Raw genomic sequence first — 16,726 nt, forward strand, 5'->3', positions numbered from 1 at the left:
TGTTTACCTTTTAAGTTAAATGTGGTTGATCCAGCAAAGAAAAATCCTTCCATTTAGCATTATACTTCCATAATTTTATTTTTTTAATTTTTTTTTTTTTTTTTTTTTTACAAAAAACTAATGTTGAACGTATTGCATGACATTACCAAAAGTATTACAAACTATAAAAGAAAGTGTGAACTAAAAATCAGACTCCTCTAGGGCTGTAGTGAACAACAAAATAAAGAGCATTACATTACAGCACCTTTAAACATGTAACAAGTGCTCAGTGTACACCAAAAATGGGTTACTGAATTGTACTATTACCAATGTCTGTGGAAAAATATATATATATATGTACACACACAACAGCACACACATAGAAAAAAACAAAACAAAAAAATCTCAAGCATTTAGACATCCAAAAACTGAGTTTTGGTGTTCAAAAAAAATCCTAAATTGTAAACCACCACATAATGTTCATCATTTTTATATCATCCACATGCGTTTTTCATTAGACAAATACAACAGTCTCTAGGAAATAAAAAAACTACTAAATATTTAATTACTTTATAATAAAGTAAATGCAATCAATGCATGACATGATGCTGCATGTTAAATCAAGTATCGTTATTCAGCATTAAAATAACTGTAACAGTTCACAGGTACTAAACTACCCTTTAAATGTTCACAAGGTGATGTTGCAGCTATAATCAGATCCAGCTGATAAGAGTATTACTACGAGTGACATGAATGTCCACAGAACACAAAAGAATACATAAATGTTTTGAAGCAATACCTCCAAAGTTATGTTAATTTCCATTCCACCTCCTATTTCATTTTATGTCCAGTCTTAAGATTAGTACATCGAAAACTGACATTACTGGTTTGGAAATATTATATTAAAGGAAATAAAATCTAAGAAGTTATAATTACAGACTTCATCTAACAGAAAGCTAAGCTTTGGTTATATAAAGTGCAGTTCAATAATAGGCCAATTAATCACAATATTGTACAGACAGCTAATTTTTGCAGCTCAATTTCCTTGCAAATTTTAAAAAAATATTAATGTTTTACAGTTTTCTTATACAGCAGGCTCAGTTTAAAAAAAAAAAAATCCTGTTTAAATTAATTTCAGTTCTAAGTACTTCAGTACCACCTGACTTTGTGCACTATGCTTCTAAACTGCTTGGCAAGGTGTCACCTCCTGCATGTTCAGGACCCTGCACAATCGCATGGGTAACCCACCACATGAAATACCTTGAAATACCTCTTGACAAAACAGTTCCCTAACCTCAAACCACTTACAGTTTCTGTTGTATGAAGTTTTCAAGTTTTATTATGATACAGGCAGTACATTCCATCACTCTCATAGCAACTTCAGAGGTAAACCTATCATTGGGAATCTGTGGAAACGGAAGCAAGTCAGGATACCTAGTTTTTAAGCTATCTACTCCATAAGCTTCCAATGTCTGCACATCATTTGTAAGCCCTTCAAGTTGCTGACTGTATTCCTCTATTTTTTGTGCAAGGGCTGCTGGTTTTACGTCTTTGTCCGATTTGCCCTTCACAGCATAGTCAGCTGCAATCAAAGCTAGTTTAGTAGAAAGGTAGCACTTGAAGCACACCCATTCATTGGCGTTTTTATGAAGGTCATTTCTTGCAGCTGAGAAGTTAGCTCGGGCCTGCCGAAGCCATCGACGTGCCTCCACAGGATTGCCAACAGACCTGAACGTAGGTGGGACAAAAAAGCGCTGTGAGTGAGACGGCCCCGTGGAAGATGGACCCTTTTCTTTACACTGCTGCCTCTCAGATTTGTGGCTTGTTGCTTCTTGATTCCATGAAGTATAAAATCTCTGAAAAGAAAACTTATCTGACTGAAATCGAGAAGCAGAGGATGAAAAGGGTCTTCTTGAGGTTCTGTCCACATTTTGATCCATAAAGGCCTGCTTTTCTAGCCTGTTGATCTCATTCTGTAAATGTTTGAAAACTTCATTTGCTATATCAAGATTCTCTGCATTTTTATCTGGATGCCACTTAAGATACAGCCTCCTAATAATCTTTTTTCTTTCAGATTCTGGAAGCTTCCAAGCCTGTTCAATCACAGATGTCACTTCTCTTAATATTTCTGGCAATGAATTCGACTTTATCTTTTTTGGAGAGTGATGTTTTGAGGAGATTGTTTTGTGGCTCTCTCTGCCAGTGAAGATGGGTGGAATTGTTCTTGGTCCATGTGCTGGAAATTCTGTAGGACTGGTTGGGGTAGAAGGTGCACTATCCCTGCTTTGAGAACTTTCCTCTGGTCTTGAAAATTTGTACAAGTCAAGGGAGCTCACTATTTTATATTCACTATATCCAATATCAATCTGGTAAATCTTCCCTAGAAAACTGTGACTTTCGTCATCTTCTCTTTCTACTTCTTGTACAATGATTGCATAGGTGTAAGTTGGTTGATATGATCCATATATATCACCACCTTCGGCATCAACAAGGTAACCAACATATTCACCAGGATAAAACACGTTCATTGGATCCATCAGCAGCGTATAGTGAATTTCAGCTGGTATAGGAGTGCCAGGTGTTGGTAGTTCAAGTTTCGAAGGCTCAGAAGAGTCGTACTTCACTCCTAAACTGTCAAGCTTCTCACCAATCCGGTAAATATCATTACAACCCAGCATGGCAATTAAATATGAGGTATCAGAAATCAGGTTGTCAGTTGCAGATTTTAAGGTCATTGCTAATGCTAACAGGAAATTTATGTCCTTGCTGTCAGAATGCTGTATGTACAGCAGTATCACTGCATTGCCGTATCTCTTCAGGAAAGCAAACGTCTCACTTTTGCTGTGGGGAATGGGAGCAAACCCTTTAACTCTGAGCGTGGTTTGCAACTTCTCAAAACAGGAAACTTTCAAACCTTCTCGCAAAGCTTTGCAAAGCCTTATTGCTTTTTCTTCATTAGCTAAAAAAGCATTGTCATTTTCATGCTTCATAATCCTAATGAGTCCTGTGATGAATTGTTCTGAAGACAACAGTAACTGTAACCTTCCCTGCAAAGAACATAATGCTCCAAACTGACAGATTTTGGGAGACTCTTCATCCAACTGTTCTTCGAGGATGCTGCTAAGTAAGCGAGGCCTCAGTTTCTGAGGGAACAACATTATCAGTTTAGTGTGAAAACCGTGGTCTTTGCCTAAGTAACACTGGCTAAGATCAACAAGCATTTGCACACCAATGTTACCTTGGATTCTGCTTTTGTAGTGGGGTGCATCATCAAAAACTAAGATGCTAGACTTTACCAATCTACCATCTTGACTGGGAAGGTAAAGGGGAAAATCCCTCATATTCTCAAGGTCATTCCTAACCTTGACAGAATCATTCTGAAGACTTTTGAACAAGCCAGAAACTACTCTCTTAACTGTGCGCATTTCATTAGGATCCAGTTGCTTTCCTTCTGAGCTCTTGAATATGCGACCTAGAACTTCAACATACTGCTTTGTTGAAATAACATCTTCAGTACCCAAATGTTTAAATAACTGATGAAAAGTGCCAAGTTCTAATGGAAGCTTGTACAGATAAGGTTTAAAATCAGATTCATACTCAAGGTTTATCACTACTTCTTCAGGCTTAAGGAGCTTCCAACCTTCTTCTACCATTACAAAAGAAACTCCTCGAAGCTGAAAGCGGAATTCCCTTTTCTCTGTACTAAGAAATTCATAAATGCTTCTTAGGACCTTGGCCCTAGTTTTCACCATGTCCTCATCCAAAGTTGTTATGTTGCATATGTTCCTGCAGTTATTGATAACTTTGTCCAAGGGAGGGTCCAAATTAACATTCAGCATTGTTAAAACTTGCTCAAGTTGTTCCTGAGCACCAAGACTACTTCCTTCTTGATCTTTGATGCTTAAAGGTGTCGCTTTCTCGGGAAGAATGGGACACGAAGTCCACAGCAACTGCAACACATCAGTCTGTTTGAATTTAGGATTCACCTGTGCCCCATTGAATCGAATAAGAGGTAGTGTCCCATTAACTTCCTGATACTGAGGATGGAATCTAACGAATTCTGCTGGAGCTCGTTCAGGGCAAAGAAAAGGAATTAATGATAATTCTTTCAGAAAATTTCCTGACAAAAGGTCAGTTCTTTCTTGAAATATGTGATGAAGGAGAACATCGACAGTATTCTGTAGTGTCTCCTTAGACCAGTTTTCTGTATTTGCTCGCATGCTGATCTCCTTGGCAAACTGCAACAACTGCTGCTGTGAAATGATGAATTTCAATCCGATATGTCGTAGAAAGGTTACCCATGATGGAAGGAATGCAGCTTGATTTTTTGGTTTTGTAAGTTGCTCTAGTTTCTTAAAAAAATCTTGAGGTATGAAGAATTTTTCATGAAGCATAACTTCAAAGACTTTCACAGTCCTGTCATAAAAGTATTTTGCAGGTTTTAACCTATTGCTTGCATCGTGAATGATCAAAATGCTTTCAAGCTTTTCAAACAGCTGTTCTTTCATTTCTGAAGTTTCCTCGATGCTAGTTAGCCTATTCTTTAAGTAGATCAAGTGTTCTAACTTTGCATCATAAGACAGACTTTCAATTTTTGGCAAAAGATGTTTTAAGTACACTTCGAGGTCATCCACAGAGACACAGCCAAGCACAGTATACAAATCTTTCAAATGAACCTTCTCTTCAAGAAAAGCTGATGAGGTCGACTGTGTCCATCTGTCTACTTCTACTGATGGGATGCTTTTTGTGAGGACATAACACGTCCCGTATTTTGAAATGCTGATGTATCGGCCACTGATCGATTTATAGCACGGAAGAGACTTTAAAATTTTAATGTCATCCTGAGATGTCAAATGGCATAAATTGCAATTGAAGTACATCAAGAGAGCCTCAAAGTCGCTTTCTGCTAACTTCTCAGTCCTGAAAGTCGATGTCTGTACCATATGTTGTATGGCTTTCAGAATGCTTGAAGGATTATCTATATTTGCTGTATGTCCCGACAACAAAGGCACTAAAGCACTGTCTTTGGAGCAAATTTTGTTCAATGCCAGCTGAATACAGCCTGTTTTCATTAGAGCATGAAAGACTTTATCACTCTGAGCGTTGGGAAAAACAGCTATATGCATAATGCTGAGGGGCAGCAAAACATCACACTCTGGCACAACAAGATGATTAGCTGAGACGGTAAATCTTACGCCAGGGAGCAAAGTCCAGTCCTTCAAAGTTTCAACAACATCATCAAACTTTGCTTGCATGTCTTCTTGCTCTTCCTTAATATTTATGGACTCGCTAATAAAATGCCAGACATTTTTCAGCCAAGATTCACTGGCAAAGTTTTCCTTCCACTTCATACAATTTCTAGTTTTATATTCTCTGGGTAACACAGATGACAACAGTTCAGCAAAACTTCTGATATCAAAGACTTTTGCTACTTCACTGCTAAGTAAAATATTGTTGTACCTCAAATACAGCGTGTTCATAAAGAGATCCTTGCGAGATGGAATCAGTTCATGGTACGTTGTCAAGAACTTGGGTCGCTTTGAATCAAAAATTTGCAAAACATTGTCAAGAGTAATAAGGAGTGGCAAGCCCTCAATTTGGATTTCATTTTCCTCTGCATCTTTAAAACAGTAGTCAACCAGAAGTTTGAGACTATGGAAGAGCTTCAAATTTGTCTGCTGAAGACGACAAGGTAACTTTCCAATGTGGCAGTTAGAGTCTGGAAAAGAAAATGTCATCAAAAACAATCGGACATCAGCAGGTGTCACATAGGTGACAGGAATATCTGCATCTACCAAACAGTGGTAAAGATTTGCAGTTTCGTCACAGTTATATACCAAATTAAATCCAATTTCTAAGAGTAAATGCTTGAGTCTGTAAACATTTTCAGCCACTGTCTTCCGCGTTGTGATGTTGTACTCTGTATTTTTGAGATGCTGCAATTCATCTTGTAGTAAATTGTCAAAGAAAGGCCTGCCCTTGTTCACAGTAGCCATGTTAACCCATGTGATAATGACAGCAGAATGCAAGTCAGACCCATCAATATTTGGAGCTCGCATAACAGGCAAAAGACGCTTCAAATCTTCATAAATGCAGCTGTAAACCGCTTTCACTAAACAATACCAATCTGGCTGAATATCAAGCCTATTAACTGGGAAAAAGGATAAGAATTTTTTTAAAGTGTCTTTCACAACATGAATAGGTGTGTTTTGCAGCACTGATACTGTAGGATCGGTGCCTGGAAAATACCGTTTCTTCAGCTGAATCAGCAGCTCGACATAGGCCGGCGCTATCAGCGCTGTCATCAGGCTGCTGTTCCAGTCACTTCGCACTCCAACACCATTGTCATCGCGCCACAGGTTTCTCCTTGCCGAATCCAGAGCAAAATGCCCATTCACATGAAAAGGCAGTCCCGTTTCCAAGGATAAAGGTAAGAAACAGAACGCTCTGTGGGGCTTTTTGTAATTGTGAGTAATACAAGCTGCTACCCCGCCACGTGGGAAAAGAGTAATGTCCTCATTCTTGTGGGCTGAAACCACACTTTTGGATACCTTCTCCATGTCAGAGAAGCCTGACCTGTTACAAATTAACCACGTTGTAAGGTTGCCTTCAGAGTCTTCAGTATCCATTGTGTAAGTAATCTGTTGCACAGGTATTTCACTTAGCTGCTTTTTTTTAGTGACACTGTCAATTACAGATGCATGGAATTGCTTTCGTTTCAGTCTGTCTCCGTCAGTGATTTTGCCTTGTACAGAATATAAGACATTCAGCGCACCTGTTGTTTTTTCTATCTCACAAATGGAAATTTTTTCCATGTGGTTCAAAAACATTAAGAGTTCTGCTCCATCTGTACGCAGCTTATCCAAAAGATTTTGGACCATTCTATCAGAGCACGGAACTGAGGAAATTTCTGATACTTTTGCCATTTCTCCATTTCTAAGAGGAAACCTAAACATTGTGCAATTATCCAGTTTAAAGTGATTTCCTAAGTAGAGATCCAGTACATCTGAGAACTGGGTTCTGAAATCTGCATCTAAATCTCTAAACATGCGGCCAGGACTTGTTGATGTTGAACCCGGTGCGTATCTAGCATGAGGATCAAAAATGCAAAGTATATCATTGCCAGACAGGAAAGAAGGGCAATCAGTAATATGGTAAACAGAATTGAAACCTATGCCATATTGTCCAGTTTTACAGGGATTCCCTACTTTTGTACCTTTCCCAAGGTTCTGAATTCCTCGAATATCATCTTCTGTAAAAGGCTGATTGTTGTAAACGCACAGTGCTGGTCCTTGAAGTGGTGCCCACTTCTCATCAAATATTCTATCAGCTGGATGCTGCCTAGGATCAAATACAAAACAGATCTCTGTAGCTTTTGCATCATCTGCATTCTGAAGGAGCTCTTTCAGCATTTCTTTTTCCGAAGGATAGGCATTAAGAATGCTTTTAATTCTACTTGTCAATTTTTCTTTCTGGCCAAATTCCGTTCCAAGGGTAGTAAAACAGATATTGGATGCATATCTTTCTAAAGCTTTATGGCGTTTTGGTATTGCTCCAAGCTTTACTGCAACTTCCCTGGGAATATCACCATGACAATACTTCACAGTGGTGTCTTTAACTTTAATCCATGGACAGTCATTGTAACACAATGATTTTGCAGGGAGAAGTGCAAGGCGAGTATCAGGTAACAAAATCTCACCGTACTTTTTCTCACAAAATTCCTGCTTCTTCTCTCTAATGAGGCCCCATATTCCTTCACTAATTATTCTCCTGCAAAGCTGAAAGTTGTCTTCTGTTAGTTGTTTAGTCCCTCTTTCCTGATCTATTAATTCCAGAACTACAGCAAAATCTTCAACTGTGAAAGCCTGTCTTACACCCACGCTTTCAAACAGCTCACGGAAGCTGTTTTTATATTTGTTAGGCAACTGATAGAGATAGGGCGCTGCTTCAAAATTCAAATGAAAAGACACTTTTCTTGGATCAACATACACATTCTCAACCAGAATAAAACTACAGTCTGTCAGCTGTTCAATTATTGTAGCTTTTGTTGATTCATTCTCTAACATTGCTTCATGGAGATATTTGTAGCAAGCATTAGTGATATTTTCTTGATAGAGTGTGATTCCATCAAATGACTTAGCAACTTCCTCTAACTGATTCATGACCAAATTAACAGCTGGTTTCTTCAGTAAACCCAAAAATTCTTTGACAGCTAATGACAAAGCACCACAACCTTTAAAGGAGTGGGAGTTTTCATTAAGAATTGGTTGTATTAGGCAAACGATATCTTGATGATCAGCAGTGAAAAGATCAGTTGCTGAAAACATTGCCTCAGGCTGAAAATCGCTGCCTTTCCAGTGCAGCGAGAAGCCTGCTGGTTTGCTAAGGAAAGGAAGGAAAGGGATGGTTTGACATTTTGCAGCAAATTCTTTAGCTCTAGGGTCCCTAGATTTTAGTTTTTCATCAATAAGACTCAGTATAATACTGCTTCTGAGACAAGCTGCAGCATGATCAGTTTTGTTAATTTCAGCTACTGACTCTGCACGTTCTATGAGATCTTCCCATAAAATATCATCTTTAGCCATACCCAACTGAACCAGTTTAACCAAAATAACTTGGTTAAGATAATCCTGAGTGGTGCCATAAGGAAATCTTCCATCTTCATCATCATATAACTTTGCAACTCTTCCTTCAGGATGGATCAGTCTTGACGGTGTAACTAATGGATGTCCATCCAATGAACAGGGAATACATGGAGTAACACGAAGAATTCCTGAGAATTCCTCAACTTTTTCATTGAGAATATAACGCATCAAAGGATCACGCAGCTTCGCATCAATCTCCTGAACATTAGGGAAAAACACCTCAGAGAAGAACTGTTTCTCAGAGAAAGTGTTCTCCAACAATATGTATTTACATCCTGCTTCTTCAAATCCTGCCTTTACCCAGGACGGGAGGTCTACAGCACACAGATTTTTGGAACCAGTTTTTTTAAGGTACTTCTGAAAGATCTTAAAGGCTGGTGGTCCAACATCTGGTCGTTTCAGTATAGAGTCATCTAAAAATCTTACATTCTTCATGGAAACCCAAGATAAACCATCAGAAAACACTTTGATCCCTTCTTTGCTTTTCGTATGAGCTATGTCTTCATAAAACCCTTGACAAATAACAGAAAAATCATCGTGAACTGAATCAGGATCTGGCCACACCGCACAGTAACTGTAGTCAACAAGCTCACCATTGATGGCCATGTCACGTAGAACACAAAGTGCTTCTATGTAGGCTTTCACAATAACATGCCTCATGAATACTGTATTCCACCTTCCTTTCGTGTCTGTTTTCCAGATCTCTTTTCGATTTGAAGTAACTGCAAAGCAGCCATTTATATGAAGAGGTAAGCCTGTTTTTATTCGTAGAGGTAAATAGCAGAATACTTCACCTATGGTGTTGCAATTCGGTTTCACAATCCACTTTTGATCCTGGTTTTCAGACAGCAACACTCCAACTCCACCACAGGGAACAAGACCTAGTCTTCGTCCACTTTCATGTAATGAAAATTTTAAAGCATCTCCAGTGTCCATGCAAGAACAGATAAGCCATGTTGTTGAATCTACTGTTTTCTGTGGCAGTTCATCAGCTGATCTCTTTACCTGTCCTGATTTAGCCATTTCAAAGAGAGAAGCTGGATCATCCTCCGTACCTCTGAAAAGTGGAGACTGTAAATCAGCGATCCGCCTAAACACATGGTGAAATTCTTCTACTACTATCTGTAAGATACACGAGGATTTTGGTGTTTCAGTGGGAAGCTTTTTATTACTGCTGCTGCAAACCTTCATGAGTTTAGCTGCTTCCTTTAAAACACTTACATTTGGTGCAGTCAAGGCTTTGGAAGAACACAGATTTTTTTTGATAGTGACAACATCTTGTGCCACGCCTGGATCATCTGCCTCAATTTTCAAGTATTTCAAAACCATTGAATTTACACTTTGAGCAAATATTATCAGTCTATGACCACAAATGCTAAACTCATCCACAAGAGAGTAAATGTCTGCTGTATTGTAACATGCACTGCTGATCTCACTGACTTTAGCTTCCTGCTGAGTTCTGAAGGACAGCCTGAAAAGCGTTCCTTTGTAGCTATAAGGGGATTCTACAGTCAGTGGTAGCTGGCAACCAAAAACTCCTATAAATGGCTTAAACTGATTGGGAAATTTTCGCAGCCTCTTCTGTTGTTTACTCCAGTTGATTTTGATCCCAGGGTTTGATTTATCTCTAATATGCTTACTGATATGGTTAACATTTGGATCAAACATAATCATGAACTCCCGGCTCAAAATAATAGGAACATCAGTGATATGATAAACAGAATTGAATCCCAGTCCAAATTTTCCTACCTTGTCAACTTCACTCCTTTTTAAAGACTCTCCTAATCGAGTTATATTTAAGAAATCAGAGTCAGAAAATTGAGAATTATTGAATGACCACAAAGCTGGACCATGACATGCTGCCATTCCTGGATCCAGAAGATTCTCTCTTATATCCATATTTCTTCTCATGTCAATCAGGAAATTGCATTCTGTTGCATTAGCATCGTCAGCATTCTGAAGAAGCTCTTTAAAGATATCTGAAATGGAAGGGTATTCTTCCAAAATGTTCTTAATTCTTACAGTCAGAGGCTCTCTTTGCCCAGACTGCTCAAATCCCATATTTTCTGGATTAATCAATCTTGTGCTAAGGCATGGGACATTTAACCACTCGGCAGTTTTCATTGGTATGTCTTCATGCACCAAAATTATTGGTTCAACAGAATCTTCAAGCAAATCATTTAAGTCATCAACTTTGATATCACAGTAACAGCACTCATGGATTGGCCTCATTGCAAGTTTATAGGGAAGCTTGCCACTGTATAGTGGCATAGGTGTATGCAGACTTGCAGGAATCTGATTGCTGTACAGCCACCTTATGATGCTCAACATAATGTGAAGATTTTGTTTACTCTCTTGTTCCGAGAGAGGCTGCTCACTTTTTAGATATATTTTCTGAATGACCATAGAAACATGGTCTGGTGTCAACTGCTCAATTGAGCCACAGCATTTAAACAGCTGGTGAAACTTCGCCATAGTTTTTGGAACATAATGCAGATAAGGTTGGAGATCAAGATCAGGTACTGACTTTATTACTGCTTGCGTGAGGGAACAAAATGTTTTACCTGTCCAAACCCACGGAAATTTCAGGGCTTTAAAAGCTTCTTTGCCTTCTTCTAGATGATCATGCATAAATCCATAAATCTCAAGCAAGATATGCTGAAATTGATAATAATCCTCATCACTGAATGTTTTAGAACTGTGCCAATCAACCACCACCTTGAAATGTTTTAAGACTGCTTTTATACTGGGCTTGACGGGGATGCCAAGTGCTTTTTCAGTATCCAACAGCACATTTTCCACAAGAGGAACTGAGGAACCAACTAAAATTGCATGAGATATGTCACACATTTCTGGTGGCGAACACAGATTACATTGATCTCCTTTCCAGACTAAGGATCCTGGATAATTTGGAGGCCTCTCCTTACATGCGGGAATCCATTTGATTTTTTTCAGTGCAGCCTTTGTTTCAGATGACTGAAGCAGTGTATGGTTTTTGTTCAAAATCATCAAGAGAGTTCTAGCTTTTCTTAACAGTAAATCATGATTGGTGTTAGAGTCAGCATGCAAACTTTCAATTTTACTTGCCACTCTCATAATATCACTTTCCTCCAGATTGGCTTCATTTTTTAAGCCTATTTGTCTTAGAGAATGAAGAATATCTGAAGATGTAAAAATAACAGGGGGGAAGCAAATTTCCTCCTCGGCATAAAACAAATTTTGCAGCATTTCTACCTCAGGATCAAAGAGTTCGTTTGCTGACATTATCTTTTCCTGTGAAATCTTAATAAACTTTAGTGATGTCAGCCAATCTATCACTTCTGTATTCTCATTTTTCAGAAAAGTCAGATTTTCAAGAACCCATTGCATTATCTGTGTTGTTTCATCAGACGAATAAAAGTCACTTCTTATGTCTTGTATAATAAACTTCAAGCAATCTGTGCTCTTTAGCTGTTCTATTTTCAGCAGGTTAGCTAAGCGAATAGTAGCTTCGTCACTGCTGTCAATTATTGGTACAGAAAATCTTAGACCAGGAGGAATTTTGGCAGTGTGGTGTAACACCTTACTACCTTTTAGCCCAGTAAAAACAGGGACAATTTCATCAGACGATTTTTCAATCTTTTTAAATATCAGCAATTCCTGAATAATTCTTCTTTCTTTTTCACTTGCATCAGTTAAACTAGCTAAGAATGCCCTAAGAGCATCTTTATGTGTTGAGGGGAATGATGCAACCTGACTGCATAGTTTCTGTAAGGACATTTTTTCCATTATTTGTAAGACAGCACTTGGTAATGGTGGATGCACGTATTTTTTTATAAGCGGATGCTGGATAGAAATATCCAGCTTCTTAAGTACGACTCCACCGACTTTCTGAATAATATCAGCTAAGTATTCTGGGAGCTGAGTCTCAGATTCATCTTCCAGAATGACAGGTGATGGATTCCTAAATCTAACCAGTTCCACTGATGTTTGGTTTTCCTCCAGAGGCTTCTTGGGGATAAGTGGCATGTCATCAAACACACTCAGATCATCAGAAAAATGTATATACAGGTTCTTCCAGACCATCTTAAGCCAGGAAACTGATGGGTGGTTTTTATCTTCCAAACCTGGATACCACTGTACCACCATGTCTCTGCCAGGCCACACGCTATTCATAACTTCTTTAATGAGCCGGGCGAATCTTTCTGGGTTCAGAAGCTGCAGCTGAGTGCACGGCCTTCCTGAAAGTACAGCAAAAGGGCAAAGCCATGAAAATCACACAGCAGAATTACACAATAAATCATCTATCTCTTTTTGGGGTGGAGGGTGAGGGGTGGGGAACCTAAATCGTGTCCTGCCTTTATTTTTGTGGAAAAAAAAAAAAATCATTCATTAAATAGACTACAGATAACAGCTGCCCTTGCTTTTAGGAGTTAATTAAAAGTAAATACATTCCATATTAGTATAAAAATAAAAAAAAAAAATTAAAATTTATCAATGTTATTGCATTCATTAGTTTGAAAGAAGAGTTCTCAGGCATACACAGCAACTACAGCTGTACTATCGAAGTAGAAGCTTCAAACTTTTTATTTTTTGGTTGGTTGATTCTTTACACTACTTATTTGCCTAGCAGAGAAAAAAAGTATCTAATTATTTGTCTATAACTGCAAAGATTCAACTACATTTGAAAGATTATTTATTACATATAGCAAAAAACAAGCCAGGTGAACATTTATTGTACACTAAAACTGGCAACGAAAAAACTCAGTTGTCCAAAGAGTGCTGAAATTAAGTTTAGATGTATATGCTTTTATTCTTATCAGTCCTCACTAAAAGGAACACGTGTTAAGACTCACGGCTTCACTATCGTTAAGACAGATTATACTCAAAAACTACCGAATGCCTTGGGGTAAGATAATAGTAAAGAATATAAAAAAACACTTCCTCCCAACGACATCAAAAACAATGACAGAAATGGAAACAAGACCACTACTTGATTTTCAGTCCTTCCACCTAGATAGCACTGCCATTTCCTCAAAAGCAACAGTCCAGTTAGAGGTATTATCTACTGGCCCTGCTCTGCTGGAAATCAATAGCAAGACATCCTTCAGAAAAAAATATTTTCTTTTCAATTCATGCCTCAGAGTTATGCATTCTGTTAGTTCTATTGAAGAGAAAACACAGGTAAACACAGCAACCTTGTGAAAGTGAGAAATTCTTGGAGCAGTGGACCAGCAAGATAAGAATGTATTTAAAAGCTAAGCTGAAATCCCATTATTTGAACACACAACTTTAGGAATATTGTTTTAAAATCCATAGATGTGATCTTAAATTACTGGAAATCTTCCTGCATGGGAAATTATTTTAAAATATATAAATAAACCAATGAAAATGGTTTGTTTCTGTGTAACATAACTAACAAGGTTTTCTTCATCAATATGCATTTTCCCCTCAACTGTATTTAGAACTCTTTTCATAATTATCTTTGGTAACTATCTTTTGTCAGCTCTATTTGGCAAGCTTTCTTTACAACAAAACTGGGATAATGAGAATACCTTATCACCAAATTCACACAAATATCAAGCTTCAATCCAAACCAGTACATCTTCAGTTAATAACCATACCTGAAAATCCCCAGAGAAGCTGCTGGGCTAGAATATAACCAAATCTGGTTTTAGAAAACATCCTGTGAGTTACACATTAACACACTAAATAAAGAAAAAATTATTAACTAGAAAAATACAATACACATTTTAGGAGAGAAAAAAAATAAGATCTGGTTGTCTTTCTAAAACACACACAAAAAAAATTTTATCCCATCTTTTCAAAGAAATAATACAAGAAAATTTCTGTTTCTGAAAAGGTATCAGTAATCTCTCTGATACCATGGCAAGGGATAATGGCTGAAGGGTATAGATTTGGATTAGATAGAAGGAAGAAACTTATAGGAAGATATAAGGAGATATAGATATAAGGAGATATAGGAGATATAGATGTAAGTAGAACACAAAAGACACATTACCTCGGCTTTTAGCAGCTTCTTTCAAAGCAGCTAGAACCTCAGGCTTCAGGTCATCAGACAGTAACCTTCCTTCCAGGCCAGGAAACAGTGATCTAGCACACCATTAAAAAACAAAAAAAAAAAACAAAGCACACTTTAGCAAACATTAATTTCTTTTTTTTTTGCTGCACAGACATTACCAGCATGGTAATCATCATGGTAAAAGGGTCACATGCAAAGCAATTGCTCAAATATGCAGAATAGGGATTTCAATGGGTGTTTTCTTATAAAAGAGAAAATCATACATTTAGAAGCAGAAAGTAGTAAGAAAATATTTTTTCCAAGTACTCTTTTCAAAGCAGATCTAAGCAAATTTTCTTTTGATAGAAAAACTGGGATTAGAAAATTATTTTCATCTATTTGCATTCTAACAAAAGAAAAAAAAAACAGGCAAAATGGCACCAACTCTTCTATGTCTCTGGAAGATTGTATTTTAAAGCATACAAAAAGCACAATTTGTAATTCTAGGACTTCACACAGATCTGTGAATTTCAAGAGATCTGCAGAAAGTGGTTATTATTGTAGACAAGAGTCAGCCTCATCCTGCTGTTTCCCCTCCTTTATGCTAGCACTTAAAACTAGACAGTTTTTTAGTGTTTTGGTCTTCCTGAAAGCAAAAATAACCATTCAGTTTAATTCTGACAGTAGGTATGTTAATTATACATAAACCAACACAAAGTCTTGTTCTTCAATAGGCATTACCACCTATTATGGCAGAGGAGATCTGAACCAAATTGGAACATTGTTGCCACTGGGAAATAAGCAAGGAAAAAAAGTGAATTGGAGAGAGATGAGAAAGAACAAAAGGAGAGCAGGTGTGAAAGATAAGCCCACTTCTTTCCATGGTAGTATCTGCTTACTTTCTGAAAACAGTTTAATACCAATTCCTTCACTGAAAGTAAGCAGAGTTATGTAAAAAAAGCCTCAATAACAGCTCTTATGACTACCTACTTACTGTACTTTCTAGTACGCATGATTCTAACTTCCTCCTATTTATAATTCTCAGACTAAAGCCAACTTGAAATGTATCCTGAGGTACTCCATTAAAGCCTATATCACACAAATCTCTGTAAAGTTATAACAGCAAGTAGCTGTCAAACTTTTCAAACAAGACATACGCGCACAAATATGTACATATATAGAGAAAACTGAGTTCTATCTATGCATTATTTTATTACAGGCTGTTGCATATTATCTTGTTTGCTCATAAGCAAATAACAGTCTGAAGCTCTGGTTTAATATATAAACTGAAAAAAACCCAAACAAAACACTACAGTATTTAAAACGTTAAAGTATACCTGGGATATTCTTCTGAGGTTATGTAAACTACGTCTTGTTCTGACACAGATGAGGAAAAAGGAATAAAATTTCCATTCTGTAACGGCAAAAGCTCCAATCCAATCAGTTCACTGTAGACTCCATCAGAAAGCACAAATTCTAGAAGATGAAGCTTTTCTTCAACAGGTCCACTATGTCCAGATTTCCTTAGTACTTGCCGCACTACAGCGGGAGTCACTTTTTTCACAGCTTTAGCAGTAGAAACAGTAAGATGCACTGCACTAGCAATATTTGCTGGTACCTTGGCAATCTGCTTCCCTGAATTCTGGAGGTAGTTGAGAACAGACTGTGTGTACTCCAAACTCTCATCCACTTCGGAAAAGTGCACCTGTTCCACCTTTATCCACTGATTACTCACTGAGTAAATAACTGTATGTTGGAGCAGCTCTTTAAAGAGAGGTACTACAATTGGTTTCCAAGGTACCCTGATTTTGTTCTCATCAGGCCACAACTTATAAATCCTTTCAGCTGACAACGGAAAATCCGAATTCTTCTCCGTCTCCATTCGTTTGACAGCTTCCAAAATAAGGGTGGTATATGCCTTTGGCACTATATTAACTACAAGAAGATCATTCCATAAAGCTGCTGGGTCTCTCCACTGATCCAGCTCTCGCCATTTGATACTCCTCCTATTGTCTGTGAGACCAAAGAAACCACTAACATGAACTGGGAGCCCAGTTTTGCTTTCTTCACCTGGAGGCAAAGGCAGAAAACAAAACGCTCT

The 16,726-nt window shown here is 37.8% G+C and overlaps 1 protein-coding gene across 1 annotated transcript in view; it reads right to left on the reverse strand.

The window, feature by feature from the left end:
- LOC103782238 (sacsin-like) overlaps positions 1-16,726 on the reverse strand; it is a 32,460-nt gene that overhangs the window by 12,195 nt on the left and 3,539 nt on the right. The window contains 3 exon segments of the mRNA XM_008949993.1: positions 1,281-12,844; positions 14,626-14,717; positions 15,963-16,726. The exon segment at positions 15,963-16,726 is cut by the window's right edge and continues 18 nt beyond it. Of these exon segments, the coding sequence (XP_008948241.1) occupies positions 1,284-12,844; positions 14,626-14,717; positions 15,963-16,726 (12,417 nt within the window). The 3' untranslated portion in view covers positions 1,281-1,283.

This window comes from Merops nubicus, unplaced genomic scaffold (genome assembly GCF_000691845.1).
Source record: "Merops nubicus isolate BGI_N331 unplaced genomic scaffold, ASM69184v1 scaffold23041, whole genome shotgun sequence".
NCBI classification, from domain to species: domain Eukaryota; kingdom Metazoa; phylum Chordata; class Aves; order Coraciiformes; family Meropidae; genus Merops; species Merops nubicus.